The sequence below is a fragment of the Mytilus edulis genome, chromosome 10 (assembly GCF_963676685.1).
Source record: "Mytilus edulis chromosome 10, xbMytEdul2.2, whole genome shotgun sequence".
Classification (NCBI taxonomy): domain Eukaryota; kingdom Metazoa; phylum Mollusca; class Bivalvia; order Mytilida; family Mytilidae; genus Mytilus; species Mytilus edulis.
This window is the reverse complement of record NC_092353.1, coordinates 21,569,695-21,588,503: the sequence shown is the minus strand read 5'-3', so window position 1 is coordinate 21,588,503 and position 18,809 is coordinate 21,569,695. Positions and strand designations below refer to the sequence as shown.

Here is an 18,809-nt window from a genome sequence, read left to right as displayed (position 1 = left end):
TCGGTATGAAGCATTTAGTTCCGACCATGTTACAATCGGAAGCTCTCGGACATTAAGATAACTTGCATCATAAATGAACGAGGTGTTACATTATGGTCATTTGCATAAATCATCACTGTTTTCTCGTGGTCATGTGATAATCTTTGAAAATGAAAGGCAAAATGCCGAAATCGATGGGTCACTGTGAAAACTGTCTAATGACGAGAAAATAAAGGTTTGCAGGTAGGTGAAACTTACATAAATGAAGAGATAAATGAAAAATGAACAGATTGATGCCCGATTTATATAATTCCAAGGCCGTCAGTCGGCACCAGAAGCGACGAAGCAGCGCATCTATTTTGGGTGGGCAAATATCCACTTTTTGATATGGGACGAGCTCTGACGTCCCACGGACCCAGCTTGTCTGGCAAAACAGCCGTTGGGCGTTGGTATGTTGACTTATTGACAGTTGAATAACAAAAAACGAACTCCAAGGAAAATTTAAACAAAATTCCTTTATCAAATGACAAATTCAAAAGCTCGAATACATCAAACGAATAGAAAACAACAGTCGTATTTCTGACTAGGGTCATGCGTTTCATTTTGTAGTTATTTTTCGCAGGTATGTTATAGTTAATCTCAACAATTGTTTCAAAACAAGTTTATATAATATAAAAACTAAATATAACCCTTATATATATTAAAAAAGATCGTTTAAGGACAATATTTGAGGACAACTATAGTAGAATAGAAATCCCAAATTGTTTTAGCAGAAAAATAGGAATAGGTTAGTTAATCAGGTCTGTTGTACTGTCTAATATATTTGTAAATTCATTAGAATTTGATGTCATATGTTTTCATTAAAGGTTTCTGATATCGAAAATAAATTTATTCTCAAATACACTCTAAATCTCTTAATACACAATTATCTTTTTTTTACAGAACTTTTTACTCATATACATATTGTTATTTATTGCAGGTATATAATAACAAATTTTCAGCAATTATTTCAAAACAAATTAATAAAAATATAAAAACAAAATATGATACTGTTTTATGTTAAGTAAAAAAAAAACATTTCGGGTCAACTGTCAATAAAAACATTTTAAATAAATCAAATAAAAACATATTGTTTTAACAGTAAATTATAATACAAACTGATCCATGGACGCTTTGAGACATTTTTTTTAAAGAATTTACTAATTTACAGAAGATAGATAAGGTATAAATAAATACTTGAATTTACTGTTAAAAAAATCCAGTGTAAAAATACAATCATACAGCTAAATTGAATAAGGAATTAAGCAAGGATTATTTGCACTATATTTGAAATAAAAATCATATCTTACATTAACTTGTCTATGTTGTATTTTTCGTTGCTCTTATTAATAACTAATTTACCGAAATAAACACAACAGTAAAACACCGGTGTTGCAAAGTCATAGCTCGATTGAGAGAAAACAGATATAAATGTAGTTTTTCTCTGCTCCTGAGATGATCTTGGATCAAATTTAACAAAGCCAACATTCACAATTTGCGTAACATCTTTTCAAGAATCAAACCATCGTATAAAAAGTTCTTATTTTTGGAGTTGATGCAACATCCAATTTCAATTCTTTGCCAAAAGTTCTAAAATATTATTAATAAACCAAGCTATTATCTTTTAACATTAAAAATTGAAACAATGTTGAAATTAAATCTTTATCGTTATAAAATATCATTAAACTAGCATGACCAGTCAAAAACCGAAGAAGATTAGATACAACACCGGAAATAGTTTCAGAGAGGTCGTATTTGCTCTGTAAACAACACACACTCTTCTTTTATCGGATAACCTCGTGGATATTTGGAGGATGACAGAATAATCACACAGATGTTATACACTTCTATACAAAGTCATTAGTTCTGACATAGATTTTCACAGATTTCACAGTTAAGGTGGTACCTAACACTTTCACTAAAATTAATTAGGCTCGTTTAATTTTCATGAAACTTTGACAAAGTATTTACTTTGACCCTTTGACAAAAATATAAAAAAAAATCAAAATATTTTAACCAACCAATTTATCAGAAAAAATACACTGGTACATACCAGTTTGACAAACACTAATTTTGATCATTGAGAAGTTTAATATTACCTTAATAACTCGACGTAATTTAAACGTTTAGCTGATTTTACAGAGTTATCTCCCTGTAGTGTTAGGTACCACCTTAATTATTAATCAATACATGTATATATAGGTACACTACAAAAACATATCATTGCAAATAGAATATCACTCACTACAAAAGACACAAATAAAGGTTGGTAATAGTAACGGTAGCTGCGATATAACTACTTTACAAAGAAAAATATAAAGGAATTATTAAACTATCAGTTTGCTTGCGGACTGTTTTACGTCATTACTAATTTATAGATAATAAAACTAAATGCTAGCAATATTCTACAGCATGTAAATATAAACAAAAAACACATTCTGTTTCGCACTTAGGACGAATTAGATCTTTAATTATCATTTATATGCAATTTATCAGTTTTAATACTAAACAGTTTTTACAGTTTAGGAACAGTCGGTTTATATTTAGATATGTACACAACTAAAAGTGCACATTTGATACCACTAATTGAAATCACATTTTTATAGTTCGAGGACAATATTTGAGGACAATTTTTTTTAACAAAAGACCTGCTTTACAGAAACAAAATATTGATAAAACTACAAATTTTAAAATAAAAAGAGTAGGTATGATTGCCAATGAGACAACTCTCTCAATCAAAGACCAATCTGCATATAATTAAACAACTATACGTCATAGTGTGTTCACTGAAGAAATGCAATTAAGAATAAAATCATGCAACCATTTCTGATTCTCATATATATACATTGTGTAAGACAATTAGTTACGTTTATGGTAAAATCCTAAAAACTCTTATTGTAGGCATATCTTTAACGTGTTAGATAATTGAAAAAGTAAAGGCTGGCAAAGTTAACAAGTAATCAGTAGGTGCTTTGGTGTCAATTGCTACTTTTAAAATTTCACAATAAAATGTCTTATATGAAAAAAAGTGTCAGTAAACAAGAAAAGAATAAAACAATTATCCCATTTCCCTTTTATCAAAGTTAAAACACACAACCAGGCAGCATGAACATAATATTAATCACAAAGACACATGTATATATTCCTGTAATTCAACATTCGATTATCATATGCACAAAATTAAATTACACGGACAACTTATTTTAGCATAGCATTACTTGTTGAGATTCAATTGTAGCTGCATCTTTAAACTTTAACATAGGTAAATTATTTCTAATTGCTTTTTTTTAACAATAAATCGTAAAATATTGTAACAAACATCTATAAATTTATATATCGCTACTATAAAAAAAAATATATATTAATAAAAAAAAACAGATATAAAAGGGAATGTCGATACTTTTACCATGGCTTAACATCTATTTCGACGGGATTTGGAAGATCTTTTCTGTTTGGGCAACTGCTATGTCCTTGACTGAATGTGCTATCCTGATTGGAATACATTTCAGTTTGTTCGTCTGTGTAGTAATCTAGTGGTGCAACTGATCTCCTAAAATAAATCCATCAGATGCAATATATAATATATATTTATATATTTGTAGATTATGATATTAAAATAATAAATTATCTTAATAAGTCGATTAAGAAAATGCAAAGCAAAACCACTCACGGAACTAAACAAAACAAAAACGGAGCGAGATTAATTGCTGCCACAAGGTTTGTTCTCCTGCTATCCAGGAATGGTAGAATACATCTTGTTTATTACTCATTTCTAAGTCAGCAATTGACTAAAATTGTACAATGAATTATGTGTTATATACACCTAACCCACAATGTTCATTTTCAAATCATTTTGTATACGCCTCTTGCGTGATTATGTTGAGGGAGGGTTCTTGATACGTCAAAATACCAAAGATAGCTAACCAAAAGACTCAAAGATTTGGTTTGCGATTTAGATATGTCTTGAATTTAATATTTGTTTCTTGACGTGTAAAACCAATTTATCATCATCAGCGCCTTTTAAATTTTTCTCTCATATCCTTGGTGAGCTGTCCTCTTTTTTTTGGAGTACCACATATTTTTTCTGTTTAACAATAATAAAGATAATAATTTCAGTTTTGAAAAATGTAACTTCTAGATTTTAAACTTAGTTTTATGTATTGCTTACTTGTTCTTTCCACACCATTTGATCATTAAGAGGAAAATAATAATCAGAAGAAGAACGCTGATAACTACTCCAATGATCCAGAGTTTTGATGCATCAGAATTTGAAGTATCGGAACTAACATTACATTGTGAGCTGCTTTCGGAATAGCATGCCCCGTTCAGAACACACACATCAGACTACAGGAAAGAAAAGGTTTATATATTATGTAGAAAATGTATTGAATAAATATATATATATATATCTAGTCATTATTATATCATATTTAAGCTTTAAAATTCCGAATGTCAATTGATATTCACAATTTAATTTGCTGCATTCTCCGTGTCATTTATCAGTATGAGGCGTCCACAAGGCTATCCATATTTGCTTTTTGGTGCCGCGTTGAAGGCTGATACAAGGTTCGATTTTGTCATTGAGGGTAGTCTACCTCTCACTAAAATAGCTTGCCGAAGTAACATCAGATGTTTGAAGATTGTTTAGCGTCATGCACGTTTACATTTCATTTTGTAGATTGTGAAAAGAAAAGACCAAAGTCACCAAAACTGCATTTTTCAACTTAAGCTTATTTTCTGTATAAAGGCACCAGCATTTTTTCGCATGATTTTGTCCCATTCTAACTATTTTTTTATGATCCATTTCGTTGATTGATTGGCGGTTAACGCCAATTTTAACACTAATGTGCTATTTCGTGGCGATAAAATTTTAGTCGTTTGGGAAGCTTATTGCCCGGAAAAAACAACCGACTTTCGGTAAGAAAACTAACAATCTTAGTCAATTAAGATGGAAGTCGACTGCTCTTTCCCCGTGTCGGATTCGAACACAAAACTGTTGACTGGCTAGTGAACTGCTTAAAACTCTCGGCAACCGATGCCCTTGTAGATAATTGATGTATAAAAAAGAAGATGTGGTATGATTGTTAATGAGACAACTCTCCAAAAGAGACCAAAATGACACAGATATTACAACTATAGGTCACCGTACAGCCTTCAACAATGAGCAAAGCCCATACTGCATAGTCAGCTATAAAAGGCCCCTCAATGACAATGTAAAACAATTCAAACGTGAAAATTAACAGCCTTTTCTATATAAAAAAATTAATTCTATGAACTTATTGTACCTACCCGTAACTGACAAAATACATATGTATCCGTTGTGGTACAAGTATTGCAAGTTGAATCAAACATTACCACTGGAACCGAATCACTGAAATCAACGCCGTTGTTTGTGACTGATACTAGGTAGACATTGATGCTTGTTGTACTTGTTGTCGACCTCTTTCGTCGTCGTCGATTGGCTGTCGTAGAACATCTTATTTCTCCCATATTTTCCATTATAGCAGTTGTCAAAACATGTGAACCAGAGGATGTTATCGAATTGTCTATGATCTGAAAATCATGATAAAATGAAAACCATAAGTATATTGAAGGTTTTCCTCCTTTTTTCTTTTATACTAAACCGACATGTTTAAAGCTCGAACATCTTCAGTTCGGGATAAAGTTTTACACTATCAATTAAGATACCTACCTTGTATCAATTGCATTCTTCTACATAATTAAAAAAAGTGGTATGATTGCAAATGAGACGGAAGCCACGTATTGAGCAAGAATTAACTACCTTTTCTTAACACTTGCTCTGTCAAATATTCAGTTGAGTTAGTGTTGCTTAGTCTCTTATTTTCTATATTGGATGTTTTACTGTTATTTGTCTGTTTGTTGTTTTACTTCTTTTATCATGACATTGTGAATCTGTGTCTCGGAAAAAGATTTTCCAAAATAAAAACGACTAAAAGATTAACCCTGGGCCTATATTTTTATACCTCTATATTTTGAAAAGGTCAATGTTTGTAAAATGTTTACCTCAGCATTTTCTATCCGACATTTCGTATCGTTTGATATATAGAAATTTTCTCCAAACACTGATATGTAGTTACAGGCTCGGCTTCCAGTATCACACAATGAATCATTAGACATTTCTGTAGCAACAACAGGCGGTGCAGTCATGTTAACACGGCAATCTTCTCCAGTAAAGCCAGTATAGCAATTACAAAAACCTGTACCATGCAAAATATAAAACAAAGCAATCAGAAAGTAGATTGTATCTTTATAGTTCCATTTCAAAAGAGGAGATTTGATATAGCCGTTATTTTGCCATTGATTTCAATTATGATAATATTATACAATCCTTACAAAAGTATTTTAATTAAAGTCATAAGAAACCTCAAATTAAAAAAATAATGCATATGTTTTTTTATAACTCAATAGATAGTTTTTATTATTAAACCAAGGACAGTTGTGATATCATTATGACGTCATTTACATTTTGAATATGACACACTTAACCTAAATTTACCATTTAACGTACACTAGTAATGCATAGTTATTGTTGTCAAAATCAAATAGTAGTCAAGACTACACAATGTTATTTCTAAATTATATACAAGAAGGAAAACGACAGATAGAAAGGGATATTGCAGAGTTATTTCTAAATTATATACAAGAAGGAAAACGACAGATAGAAAGGGATATTGCAGAGTTATTTCTAAATTATATACAAGAAGGAAAACGACAGATAGAAAGGGATATTGCAGAGTTATGTCTACGTTAACGTCTGTAATGAAAACACCGTGCAGCAAATTTTGATTAGGCCTTGGTCGATCTAAATTGTTATGACAAAATTGACTTTTGCATTTTGCGATACAAAAAGAATTCTTTAATTAAACATTCATAAAAAGACAAGTGATACACGTCTGTCTCCAAAGATTTAAAATCAATGTAGTTTGATAGATCTGTAATACTCTTTAATTTTTGTTTTTAAGGGGCAAAAATGGTATTATAATCGCTTCTCCTTTATGCATTGAATCTTTTATAAATTGTTATGTAAGTAAGATTTGTCTTTAAAACTGTCTGAATTGATAAATCTAGATATAAGCTTTTGGGCTCTGGGTCAGTACACGGAAAACAAAAATTAGGCTCCAAACATCAAATCCGGTGTTTTGATTGGTTTATGTGGATTGAATATTTTTACATCTGTTTATCAATTATATGCCTTTCTACGACATAGTTTTATAATCATTTAAATGTATTAAAAAGTTAACTCTTAACTATCCTACTGCCTTTCGATACTTTATTTGGCATTGCACAAGACTTGTCTACGTTGACTGTCCATGCCATCAAAGCACCAAATCCCAGGGATTTGTTTTAGTTGATCAAGTCTCTGATGCATGCTTCCTTATCATTAATGGCTTCGAGCTTTCAGTAAATGTGAGTACTCTCAAATCGTACTTTCGTTTATTTTGATATGTTGATACAATTTGTAATGCATTTTTGTTATTGACTGTTAACTTATTTAAATAAACAAGTCTCACTATTTTTAAAATTTTCTAGATTTGATACGTGTTCGGTATGACGATAAATTTTTACTTCTGTTCTCGTACTATGAACAACTAAATTATATATTTTTAAATATTTATTTTCGTACTCTAGTGATACCTTACTGTACAATTATTTGTATTAACCTATTAAAGTTATTTTCATTTGCGGTATTTTGTCCAAGGTTGTGGCTGTCTTTTTTATATTGTTTTATTTATTATGTATTTATATTGTGTGATTGATCAAATTTTCGTTCAGAATATGTTGACTCGTTTTCGTTAATATGTCTTTAGATTGAGTAAACCCATTTGAAAATTTCAACAGAAGTTCAACTGGACTTCAGCTGGACTTGAGACGTATTCCAGTCTGACTTTGAAAAGTCCAGTCTGACATGAGCCGTACACGTACTTTTTCTTATACTTCGGTTATTTGCCAGCCGGTATTTTCTTAAAAGTCCAACCGCACTTTTTGTAATTCTGACAAGAAAATAAACACGGCTGGACTTTTGAGGGCAATTATTCTTTCTGTAGAATGATCAGCAGGATGTTTGTCTTAGAAAATTTTACAGTCATTTATGAGCAGGAATTAAGACTTAGAAAATTTTCATCAGCCAAATCTGCCCTTACAGAAATAAAAACGTTTGTCACTAGGATTCTGTTCTTTGAAAGGAACAATTTCATTCAAAATGGAAAAGAGTTATAAATCAAAATTTGCAAGTTATAATAATGATATCATATTTTTTACAATATACTCTAAGATCAAACTATAAGATGTGATCTTTTCCCCTAAATTTTTCAATTCCATTATAAAATATTTAAGATAGACTGTAAATGGAAAGTTTAAATTTAATATAGGACATAATTTTGATTGAATTATATCCCAGTTAATATGTTTTCAACAATTATTTAACATTTTTACTTTTACATGAAATAAAACCCCCGGCAAAATTACATCTATTAATAGGTTAAATTTATACATTTTCTAGTATTTATATTTAATAAGATGAATGCATAAAATAAATAAATTATCATCATTCTTTAATATCATTAGAAACTTGAGCCATTAACAGTGATTTAATAGCAGTAGTCTTGTAGAGAGTGCCATCTGTTTTCAATAAACCTCAGTCTGGACAGGTCACAGGAAGTAGCATCTACACAGAGGTTGATCATGAGGCCATTTGAAGGAAAACACATTTCTAAATACATATATCTGCAATAACTATCACTTTTATTAAACATTTCATTACTGAAGAAATTAATAATTGATTTTCTTTTTTCTAATATATCACATATTCAAAATTAAGACATATGCAAGAAGTCATAAGATAAAAACTTTTCACAGCTCCTCAAACAACCTCATTTATTGCAATACAACAAAATTTGAATTTGGAAATAAACAGGAAGATGTGTCTTCTTTCTTTAACAAAATGAGAATTTAACTTTGGATGTAAAGCAAATGTTTGGAAGTAGTTCTTTTCACATTAAATAGAGAAGATTGATCCTTATGACTGGTATCCATGGCAATTTAGGAAGATTGCTGTTTGCTTGTAGTTTGGATTGCATATTCTGATAAGTACAATCTGATATGCTCTTTTTTCTTCAACATATTGATGAAATGATTACAACATTATAAATAGCTTAATTTTTATTTTTGAAGAGTAAAAAGAATTAAAAAAACTACATTAAATACTTAATTATGCAAAATATTTCAGTTTGAGTGATTTTCAAAGCTTTACTTTATTTTATGCACTTTAAATTTATTTAGTCTAAAATATATTCATTATAATTATAACCACACATTTTTAGGAGTAAGCATTTGATTAGCTTCACAATTCCCCGTTTCTTGATTTTGCCAGTAAGACAGTAGAAAAAAGAAAAAGAAATAAGCAGAATATGCATAATGCCATCTGTTTTATTTTTATTTTCAGATTATAACAAGGGATGCATATCAAATCAGAAGAATCCACCATCTGAAGAAAAACTAAGCAGTAGTAATCAAGAGGGAGGCTTCTGCAGGGATGGAACCCCCCTAATTTTTTGTGGATCAGCCCCTGCTGAGATGATCGTTAAAGGTCAAACAGAACTTTTTGAAGTCCAGCTGAACTTTTATGAATTCAGCCGGACTTTGTAAAGTCCAGCTGAACTTTATAGAGGCCAAATTTTTGACAGAAATGCCGGCTGGATTTTTTCAGACGTACTTTTATGAAAGTCCAGCTGGACTTTCTGAACCGGACTCCTGCTAATTTAAATATTTCGAGCCGGTTTATGGCTAATTTTGCTGAAAGTCCAGCCGGGTTATCCATTATAAGACATTCAAAGAAAAGTCAAAATGATTATTATAAGTACGGTTCTCAGTACGACTACTGTCCAACTGGAGTACGTGTCATGTTTTTCGTACGGGAAGCCTTTTCAATAGATTTTTTTATAGTTCGTCTTTCTATGTTGTGATGTTACTCTATTGTATCAGGTTTGACCGAAAGTTGGAGCATATTAAAAGTTTAAACCATTTGTTTTCAAGTGTACTAAGTCAGGAACCTGATGTTCAAATTTTGTCATTTTTGGATGTGGTTTATTAGTAATTATCGTTCTCGTTTTTATATAGATTAGACCGTTGTTTTTCCTGTTTAAATAAATTTACACTAGTCATTTTTTGTGCCCTTAATAGCTTTCTGTTGTGTGAGCCAACGGTCCGGTCCGTCTTGAAGGAGGTACTTTACCCTATAATGGTTAACTTAAATTACAAATTGTGACTAAGATGGAGAGTTGTCTCATTGGCACTCATACCACATCTTCTTAAATCTATATAATATTGAAAACAAATTTAAGATATTTGTCTGAAACGTACCTTCTACACAGTCTCCATTTTTCACACCATTGTATTTACATTCAAATGGACAATCGTTTTCAGTGATCAGTTGAGCAATACTAGTTCCATTAGCACTCATTTCTGAATATAGGCTATTGTTAGTACGGACCTCGTTTATACATTGAGTCTTAAACAATTCAAAGGAATCAGCCATATATTCATCTGTTCCAGCAATCTAAAAAATGGAATCATTTTCTTATTATTAATGTTATTTTTTTAAATATCGGAACTGTAATGAATGGTACTGTCGGTTATTTTGTATTAGATATGAGACATATTTAACTAATTTCTTTCTCACAGTCAGCACGAATATTCCACTCAAATATTTCCCTAAATAATCTTAATTTCACAGACAATAATCTCTAAACGAAATTCGAATTAAGGCTAGTATATATTCATGCTACTAGCTTCAGTGCATGTACAATTCATACGGCAGTTTGTTAAGTAATCTACATAAGTTTAAAGGTCGTTACCATTAATTAGTTGACATATATTATGTGTCATGTTCAGCTGATGAAAGACATTATTTCGCCATCTGATATCTTAAGTAACATGGACATAATGAGACGCTTTCTCTGTCAATAAACCTAATCTATGTCCGTTTTTAGTAAATACCATTCCTGAAATAGTTATCTTTTGATTTGTTAATTCCGGATGGATTTGTGCAATGGTATTCTACTTTTACCGCTGACGTTGTTTTTATATAAAAAAAAAATATCTATGTACTTTCAGGAATTGTAGCTTTCATTATTACATTGTAGTAACAATGACATGTTTTCCATTTCTCCAATGTCAACCGTCACATGCTCGAGTAGTAACACATCCTCAGCTTTTGTTTTGTTGTATTTGTTTCTCAAGGACTAATACCTCCATGAATTTATCCAAAAATAAGCCGATATCAATAATTTTGAAGATTTCTAAATCACGTGACTTATTGATACATAAGGCCAGATTTATGATTTTTATAGAAAAATGAATATGACAGATAGAAAAGGATATTGCAGAGTTATTTCTAAATTATATACAAGAAGGAAAACAACAGAAAGAAAGGATATTGCAGAGTTATTTCTAAATTCTATACAAGAAGAAAAACGACAGATAGAAAGGGATATTGCAGAGTTATTTCTAAATTATATACAAGAAGGAAAACGACAGAAAGAAAGGGATATTGCAGAGTTATTTCTAAATTATATACAAGAAGGAAAACGACAGGAAGAAAGGGATATTGCAGAGTTATTTCTAAATTATATAGAAATGGAAATTTGAAACATGCAGTACCTCTATATATATTTCATGTGTACGGATAAAAATGATTTAGCAATTATAGTCTTTGTATGAGGATGATATGAGGTTGATACGAGGATATATATTAACATGAAAAAGTATATACCCCGATTTGATCTGTAGTCAATATACTACTCTCTGTTGTTGATATATTCTCGTATCGACCTCATACAAAGGCTATGATCGTATAATGAATATTGGTTTGATCTTATAAACGAAGAGAAAAAATAATGAGGGGCATGACCTTTTTCGGGACGTCCGGATCGGGTAATTTTGAGCTCGGGATTTCGGGAATGATCCTTTCGGGATCCGGGATTTTTTTTTCGATTTATGGATGTCGGGATATAAGGTTTTTTAAATTCGGGACCTCGAAATTTCATGTTTTTAAGCCTAGGATTTCGGGATCAGGACCCTCCGACCTTCTCCCCCTTCAATAATCACTGAAGAGACATTTAATGTCAATATACACATCTAGTTCAGAAAAAAATGGAACTATTAATGTTATTACCTTAATATTCACAAAACAATTCAAAATTGCAGATGAAACATTGACATTAGATAAAGATGAACAGGCATCAAATAGAATAGAATCGGTGAAGAGACTGTTACAGGCATCTTCAGCGAGTGTTTCATTCCAACCATTCTTCCAACCTGGGTCCTGTAAATCAATAAACATTGCTTTCATATGCTTTTAACTCTATAGGTTGTAACTTGTCTTCATGTGTGACATTTTACAGCACATCATCATTGATTTGATTATAGCGTTAAAGGAATCGACAACATAAATGACGACAAACGTTATTGGTCAAATGTACAATAGAAATGTCGTTTATGAGTAGATTAGTTTGGTGCAATATTGTACAAGCATGTATCATTGTATATTTTGTAAACCTTTTAAAAATGTTCGATTTTCAATGATCTTCCACATCGTTATGCAGACGAAACGTACGTCTTTTGTTCTAAATTATAAACCTGGGATCTTTGTTGAGTTTTTAACTCATGGTCTATATGATTGTACTTACTACTACTGGTTCTTCAATATATGCTACAATGTCTGGTGAAACATCAATTGTGACATCATCATCATCGTCTGCGGAGCGTTTGCTTCGAATGGAGCATGGTTCTCTTCCCCAATTTAACGGCGGACAGGTCGGCATAGTTTCTTTCCAAGAACAATCTACATTTGGCGACAGTCCATCTTGGGTTGAGTTCATACAGGAGCAATACATAAAAGACTGACTTAGTTTTTCTGTTCTTTTTTTCTCAATAAATAAACTGTCATTTGCAGGAACACTGTAACAAAATCATATTGAAGAATCAATAATTTTGTCTGAAGGCATACCATTAAAGAAATTAATCACCATACATAGAAATGAACCAAATTCAAACAAAAAACATTCAAAAGTTACATAAGCCAGTTGGTTTTGACTTTGAAAAAAACGCAACATTGCAGAGGGGTTAAAGATATTTACCAATAAACAAACGCACAGCATTTCACGATAGAAAATTTAACAGAAGAAACTACGCATAATGATAATGATACACAAATTGACAAACTTAAGGACTATTGGCACTTACTAGACTAATAAATGAAAATAAACCTGTTATAAATATCATGTGTCCGAAGCGATTTCTGAATTTTCCTTCATCACAGACGCGCAAACCAAAACATTGAAATCTAAGGCTGTATATTTACATAGCACTCGAAGAGATAGAGGGAATATAAGAAATATTACAAATAATTAAATGGAACAGCCAAAAGCTCAAACACATCAAATGAATAGATAACCACAGGCATATTCCTGACTTGGTAAAGTTATCGTTTGGTTTTATATTTAAAAGTTCAAAATCTGTTCTGTGTTTATATCCATCTCATAGGGCATTTCTTCCAAGATTTTTTTGGTACTTTTTATATTTTTGTAAGAATATCTTTGAATTAAATTTACCTCCAAGTCCTGGCAAAGGTCGTTGCATTATCATACACTACTCCATCTCGTCCAGTGTAGTCGTCTTCGTAGTTTCTATTCCACGTTCCACATAAACCTTCTGTTTGGTATCTATCGGTTCGAGACATGGTTAAATATGCATTTATACGTCTATTTAAAGATATCCATACATAAACTCGAGATCCCGTTGGGAGAACGATCTGAAAATTAACTCATCGACAATATTATATATTAAAACAAATACAATCAAATACAAGTTTATTTATAATATAAACTTTCAAAATCAATATGAGTTTTGAAACACTGCAAAACGTTTTACCAGTTCAAAATAGAAAGAACAAAGTAGAAGCTGAATGAGACAATTACAAAGGAGTGATGTTACCGAACAATTGTTTTTGAAGAACATATATTATTCATTACACCTTTCGTTATCTTTGTTAGGGAAGGGTTGCTGTCCAGTGTCAACTCTCTACACTTTGCGGATTAAGAGAGAATTTCAGATCCACAAGGTAATGATTTTCATTGGCCGTAGTCGTACCTGGGTGCATCAAATAAAAAAAAACGCCTTTAACATGAACACGTGAAAAATGAAGGTAAACAATTGCCACGTGCTGATAATGCAACAAGTCTTTACCCCCAAAACCATACGACGATATTTGCCTGAGTATCTTTTTGCACAAATGTTGTAATGTTAACATATATTTTCGTTTCCTGCTTCACTAAGTTTGTAAATTCTAAATGCTACCATATGCTTGTTTATACCTCCACACTGCAGAGTGAAAGTACTACCATTGGTCAAGAATAATTTAGAATGGGCTTGAACTTAAATCAACTGATAGATGGCACTACATTGCTATCACCAAAATTAGTGTTGGCCTAATCTGCTAAAGGTAGAGAAGAAGAGACTGGATCGTAACTCTTGGCTTGCGAAATGATCTTTTGGGAAATACATTTAATAAATATCTTCGAACAAATTACCTCATATCCACCCCAGCGACTGTATACTTCTAAATACTCATTTCCGATTCCACAATTCAACCTGCGAATGATCCACTTTGTTGGTCTTCCACATCCATAGATAATAAAAACATCAGATGCAGCACGAACGGCTATGGCGCAATTTTCTGTCCAAGTATGATGGCTTTCATATCTTCGTTGGATAGTATGAACCTTAATAAATATTACATCAATTTTTTTCAATTCCTACTCGTCTAGAGTACCCCTTATATGTTGGTTATAACAAAGTCGATAATTTAGAGGCTTTGATAAATTAAACATATTAATACATGAATGCCAGTGTAGTTAATATGTGTGTGATGTGATATACAAATTATTGTATTAAAATCTGTTTTGGTAAATATGTTCATAGTTATATGATTAAATTTGATAAAGGTTGATAATGATTACATCATTCAAGACAAAACTTCGAAACAGTTAATTTAACAAGTCACATGATTACATATTGATAATAAACAGCTGCGCCATGAGCGCATGATACGCCCGACGTCTTGTGTGGAAGTTTAATGCAATAATCATAAATAGTTTCTGTGAAAGTTTTAAGCAATAACCATATATTGTTTTTGAGACACGGTGGGACATGTGAAACCCCCAACCCTGTTTTTTTTTTTTTTTTACAAAAAACTAAATATCACTAAAATAAAATTTTGAATCGAAACCAAAAAGTATACAGATCTTTAGATTAATATAACAAAGAAGTGTGTAAAGTTTTAAGCAATAATCATAAATTATTTTTGAGATACGGCGCGACATGTAAAAAAAACCCTCCCCTGTTTAACAAAATACTCAATTACTCCAAAATAAAGTTTTGAATCATCAACAAAAAGTATACAGATCTTTAGATTAATATAACAAAGAAGTGTGTAAAGTTTTAAGCAATAATCATAAATTGTTTTTGAGATACGGCACAACATGTAAAAAAAGAAACCTCCCCCTTTTTTACAAAATACTCAATAACTCAAAAATGAAATTTTGAATCATCACCAAAAAGTATACAGATCTTTAGATTAATATAACAAAGACATGTGTAAAGTTTTAAGCAATAATCATATATCGTTTATGAGATATGGTGCGACATGTAATAAAAACCTCCCCCTTTTTTTTACAAAATACTCAATAACTCAAAAATATAATTTTGAATAATCATCAAAAAGTATACAGATATTAAGATTAATATAACTGAGAAGTGTTTAAACTTTTAAGCCATAATCAAGAATCGTTTTTGAGATACGGTGCGACATGTGAAAAAAACACACCCATGTTTTAGTTACAAAGTGCCGTAACTTAAAAAGTTTAAATCTTATTTTCACCAAAAAGTATACAAATCATTTGACCATCATAAGAAACAACTATGTTAAGTTTCATGAAATTTGGATAAGTCGTTCTCAAGTTACGGTGCGACATGTTTACGCCGGACAGACAGACGGACAGACGGACAGACGGACAGACAGACGGACGGACGGACGGACACCGGGCATTTGTATACCATAATACGTCCCGTCAAAATTTTGACGGGCGTATAAAAACTAATTTGTTCTATTTTTAGTTTTAACTATTAATGTAAGCACATTTATCAGTTTGTCAATCATATTATAAGTTAAAAGTTATTAAAAGTTTTCGTTAAAAGTAACTTGATACAAAAATTCTTCATGTACAGATAACATAGTTTGCAATCAGCCTGATCGTATTTACACTATTTCACAAATGAAATTCTGCATTTTGTTTCGTAAGAAGAATTGACCTTTAATTAGTCAGAACTATCATAGGGAAATCAGTTTCCTTCACGTTTTTCAATATCAAATATTTAAGTATTTGAAAAAAAACGTGAACAAATTATTACAATCTACGTGGTTTTTTTCAACTCGAGTTTTGTTTTTCCCTTAATAGTTTACCTTGTTCATTATACGCAGCAGATATTAGTTTTGTTTTTGCATTTGCCTTGTTGTGGTTTTGTAGTTAAGGAGACAATGTTACTTTTGAAGAAAAAAAAAGAAGTCACCTCTTCTTTGAAAGTGTTTATAAACAGATGACCTCTGATATGAAGAAATGAAGTCATTAACAGAGCAGGAACGCACGATCTTGTACGTTCATACTAGAAACCACAAGAAAAAACAAAAAAAATATTGTAGTAGCGCTGCAAGTGTATTGGACTGTTGGTGCTTTAACAAAATGGCAAAAAATAGTTTTAAAATGATGGAAGTTTAGTTGTCCTAGTCATGTGGTACTTGTAAAATATCTGAAAAGTTTCTGAAAATAATTGCGATATCTATCGAGGATCGTTTGAAAAACTTTAACGAAGATCTCTCGGTTAGACTTTTATTAACTTAAAAATACGTTACGTTTTATTTTATTTAGGCACTTCGTATAGTAAGAATAAATAAAAATGCAACAACACATGTATTAGAAATGCAGAATTACTACTACTATCACTAAAACTTTTCAAACTTTATTATAAGGTAGAATGTCAATGTCGAAATTTCAATATACAAAACTTTACGTCAAGCTTCAAACCTTCAATATGGCTTAAAATACGAATTATTGGTAGACCTATGGCAAGCCGTTGTGGAATTTATTCGCTATTTATTAATATTTATATATCGAATTTTTAATATTAAATAATACGCTGATTTTTTAATATTAATAAATGAATATTTAATATTAAAAAATCGTTTATTAATATTAAAAAAATCATTTTTTTATATCAAATATTCAGTCTGATTTTTTAATATTAATAAATGATTTTTTAATATTAAAAATTAAAGGAAGTGCACTTACAGTGGTCAATAAGAAACCAGATTCTTTAAGAAATATATAAACTTGGACTTCGGCCTTTTTTTATTTTTATTTACATGGCAATTCTATTAGAATAATGTCCTATAACAGAGAATTTGAAATATATGCAAAGCATTTGATTAGCGTCGTCTATGGGTACTAATAATGGTTGGGCCGTGTACGATGAACAGTACCAACTCAATAAAGAGCGCTTTTAAACTTCTTCCTGGGGTGGCATTGATCAGGATTTGTGCGTGTTGTGCGTAGTGACAGGGCATGTCAATCAATCATCGTCTGTAGCAATAATTTTCCTTCCTCCGCCGGTTCATTACTTTTACCAGTTTTGAAATAATTTTTATCCTGCGAGTACCTGGAATCGTTATTCAAGTTATGGCATAGCGTCAGTGTTGAGTCACGCTCCTCGTTCAGGCGGTTTATATCGTCTTGCCATACCTGGTTTACTGTTTTTCCCCTGCGGCCAATGTTATTCCACAAATGATTTTTTTGAATTATTTAAATCTTTGTTTAGTATAAAGGGGTTGGGGAACGATCGCATATGAGACAACTCAACTGTACAAACAACGTTGGTATTAGTAACTAAACTTAAAAGGTGACCGTACAACCTTCAACAATTACCAAAGCCCATGTATACTTTATTCGGCTAGTTTTATTCCACACAATAATTCTTGAAATATCTTTCTCTTTAATTAGTAATGTTTATCGGTTTACTTATAGTACAGATTAAATAAAAGTTATAATTCCGTATTATTCTTGAGTCCCCTTTTTTCTTTTCATTCTTAACTTTGACCGTGTCATTCACGTGACGTACGTGTATTTTGAGGTCACTTCTAGAATTACTAACGCTTGAACGGGAAGCTTGCGCAATACCACCCACCTACCCCGACATTCTCCTATTTTGGATTATTTTTCAGCTGTTGTTTTTTTTAAATGTTTTCATGTATATACTTTGTGGAGATTAAGAAGACCAACAACGGATCAAGCTGGAGATAACTGTTTTTCGGACTAAATGGAGTATGGCAATTATTGGAGAGGATACACTTTTCTACTTGTCTAAAATAACATAAATATTGAAATGGTTGTGTCCAGTTATATCGTTAACTGTCATTGCGATTACACGTTTTACCTAATGCTTTTAAATAGAGGATGGAACATTTCATATGAATACTTAATACTGATTTGAAACACACAGTGCTAGTTTTTTACCCATTCTGTAGTCAGCTGATGTCTTGATGGTGGACGTTTATTAATTAAGAAAGGAGAACACTTTAATTTCTAGAATTTAATTGTACATACATATAGATGTATGAATTTCCAAAGAAGGATTTATTTTTCAAAATGACAGTAGTGCGG

The 18,809-nt window shown here is 31.3% G+C and overlaps 1 protein-coding gene across 1 annotated transcript in view; it reads right to left on the bottom strand.

Annotated features, from left to right (window-relative positions):
* The window catches only part of LOC139490621 (von Willebrand factor D and EGF domain-containing protein-like), a 22,767-nt gene continuing 3,958 nt past the window's right edge, over positions 1-18,809 (bottom strand). Inside the window, exons 4-12 of the mRNA XM_071277515.1 lie at positions 14,628-14,819; positions 13,650-13,849; positions 12,726-12,996; positions 12,212-12,361; positions 10,399-10,594; positions 6,043-6,236; positions 5,308-5,571; positions 4,187-4,362; positions 1-3,568 (exon numbers count right to left, since the gene is read on the bottom strand). Coding sequence (XP_071133616.1) covers positions 3,421-3,568; positions 4,187-4,362; positions 5,308-5,571; positions 6,043-6,236; positions 10,399-10,594; positions 12,212-12,361; positions 12,726-12,996; positions 13,650-13,849; positions 14,628-14,819 — 1,791 coding nt within the window. The 3' untranslated portion in view covers positions 1-3,420. The remainder of the gene's footprint in view (positions 3,569-4,186; positions 4,363-5,307; positions 5,572-6,042; positions 6,237-10,398; positions 10,595-12,211; positions 12,362-12,725; positions 12,997-13,649; positions 13,850-14,627; positions 14,820-18,809) is intronic.